Below are 2,632 nucleotides of genomic sequence, written 5' to 3' on the forward strand. Positions count from 1 at the left end.
GCGCCTATTAGTTTATCTCACAACGATCGGTATTCCTCAAAGGAATCTCCTCAAGTCCTGCCGAACGCTAACAATACTCTTTACATTACTTGTAACAGTTTATCGTGCTAAATATCTTCGCCACCGGCAATCCTTCCGGAATAACAATCAGCGTTAGCCGTCACCGTCGCCAATTCTTCAATAGGGTCTTCACCCGTAATTTCGCGTGTAATTGGTTACATGCGCCCGTAATTCACCTCCAGCACCGCGTAAAATCCACCCGTAATCACTGGGTCTTCACCCGTAATTTCGCGTGTAATTGGTTACATGTGCCCGTAATTCACCTCCAGCACCGCGTAAAATCCACCCGTAATCACTGGGTCTTCACCCGTAATTTCGCGTGTAATTGGTTACATGTGACCGTAATTCACCTCCAGCACCGTGTAAAATCCACCCGTAATCATTGGGTCTTCACCCGTAATTCTGCGTGTAATTGGTTACATGCGCCCGTAATTCACCTCCAGCACCGCGTAAAATCCACCCGTAATCACTGGGTCTTCACCCGTAAATGTTCACCTGTATCCTTGTGCTCAAATTACGAGACCCGTAACGTGTTACGGACCCGTAATATCTGTCAAATTACGGGTGGATTGACCCAAAATTACGGGTAAAATGACCCCCGTTTTCCCAGAGTGACAACAGGACATGTGATGCCTCCCGCTGCCTGCACCTAGTCAATCCATGTGCAATAGCGCTAGCCAGCACATGTGTATGTACACAGGAACCCAAGCTCTATGTATATGTGCATGCATGGTAAATGTCAGTTGCTCCTCAACATGCCATCATCCCTCCTGCTTGCCTACAATTTGACCTGGGCATTCATGTCATGCATGACTCTGCAGGTGATGAGCCAACCCCTGCCCAGCAGGGTGCCCAGGTGCCTAATCATAATATTCTGGACACGGCTGAAGATGGCACCGCGGTAGTACAGCAGGACAACACGGCAGCAGGGCCCAGGAAATGCTGCTCCTGCTGACCCCTACTGCTGGGCCTCCCTTCTGGATGACAGCCTGGAGGAGATGGACAAGTACAAGTCGGCAGGCGGCCACGTGTCCTACCTCAACAAGTACAACCTGGCTGACAAGACGATTGGCTGCTATCTGGTGGGCGGCTCCAAAGACAAGCCGAGCACACCATCAGTGCTTGGGGCGGGCTTGGTGCTCAGTGACATGGCAAGTATATATTATGGCAGATTGCTGTACACTCTGTGTTCTAACTTGCAACATATAATTTGGCCTTTTCTGCAACCGATTACTCAGTTGGATCCGGTTTTACTAATTCTTTGGTGGTGCAGGCATCGGTTTCCATTGAGGACACCATTGAGATCCTGGTCATTGGCAGGATGAAGGGGCTGCACCACCGTGCAAAATTTACCCTGCCTGAGCCTACCAAGACACTCGCCATCAAGGACTACCCCTTGACCATGTTTGATAAAGTAAGGAACGACAGGACATTCATTAACCACCAGCAGTTCCTGTATCCTGACAAGCTTTCATTACTTCCTATATATGCAGGTATCCTGGCCTGTTCTGGGCATCCTGGCTAACGACAAGGGCAGACATGCTGTGCCCTGGGCGTGTGATACCCTGGGCGTCAGTACAAAGCAGATATCATCAGCCTTGAAGGGGAACAACATTAAGGGTTAGACGTAGTTGTGACTTCTGGGGCATGGAAACAAGTACAGAGGGATGGTCGGTATAATTGAGGGCCTGCTACATACTGCTAACTAGCATCATGATTAATGTTTGATCTATGTGTCGGGATGGAGTTGGCATGCATGCCTGCTCCTTCTGCACATGCATATGCATGCTACAACATGTACATATCTCGAGCCATGGTATTAAAAGGCTGTTGTGTGATGGGTGTTGTTGCTTGACCCACTAGGATGGATGGTTGCCCATTGCAAATGGCTGCAAAGCCTTGAATTCATGCTGCTGTAAGGCAGCCAGTTTGATTGGTGTAGTAGACCATACGTAATTATTAAACCCTCTATGCATCATGGGCTTATGAAAGGCTGTGCTAAGTAGCCACTGTGTACACATGTGTTCATAACATGGTATGAATATCCTTATGGCTGTTATGCATTGTTCATCAAGTTCCTGTACATGTAGTACTACTAGTGCTGGTGTGTCGTACATATACATATATACATAGGTCATGAACTTAGCAGGCAGCATTGGTAACACATGTGTGTATACACTGACGCTTCCGGAGGTTCCAGGATTGCCACCAGTCAAGGTAAAACGTTTTACCGATGGTGGAAGGTAAGAGTGCCGCTATTTGATGAACAGTAACGGCCTGGGATAATGTTGACATGAGAGCTGACCAGGAATGGACTCCAGCCGCCATTAAGTTTGCAGATGTACATGTCGTTGGATGACGGTGGTGGGAGCACTCCTGAGATGTACCCGAGTGAATCATTGAGAAGACGGCTAGGGTGACTGGATGAGGGTGCCCTGAAATACCTGGGTAGACAGAGTTTCACCTGGTAGCGACCGCCGGTGTAGATATGCCCGCCTGTCCCACACATAATGTATAAGGGGTTGTGTTACAAATGTGGAAACGGTTGATACCCACGACTGAGATTTTATAC

At 48.4% G+C, this 2,632-nt stretch overlaps 1 protein-coding gene across 1 annotated transcript; it reads left to right on the top strand.

Moving 5' to 3' along the window:
- Positions 1 to 815: 815 nt before the first annotated feature.
- VOLCADRAFT_108620 (uncharacterized protein) lies at positions 816 to 1,685 on the top strand (the record flags this gene model as incomplete). The annotated part of the gene is made up of 4 exons (XM_002959398.1): positions 816 to 916; positions 1,049 to 1,142; positions 1,334 to 1,474; positions 1,554 to 1,685. The coding sequence occupies 4 exons, from the start codon at positions 816 to 818 to the stop codon at positions 1,683 to 1,685; spliced, it is 468 nt and encodes a 155-aa protein (XP_002959444.1).
- Between the last annotated feature and the right edge of the window lie 947 nt (positions 1,686 to 2,632).

Source organism: Volvox carteri, assembly GCF_000143455.1.
Source record: "Volvox carteri f. nagariensis unplaced genomic scaffold VOLCAscaffold_210, whole genome shotgun sequence".
NCBI lineage: Eukaryota > Viridiplantae > Chlorophyta > Chlorophyceae > Chlamydomonadales > Volvocaceae > Volvox > Volvox carteri.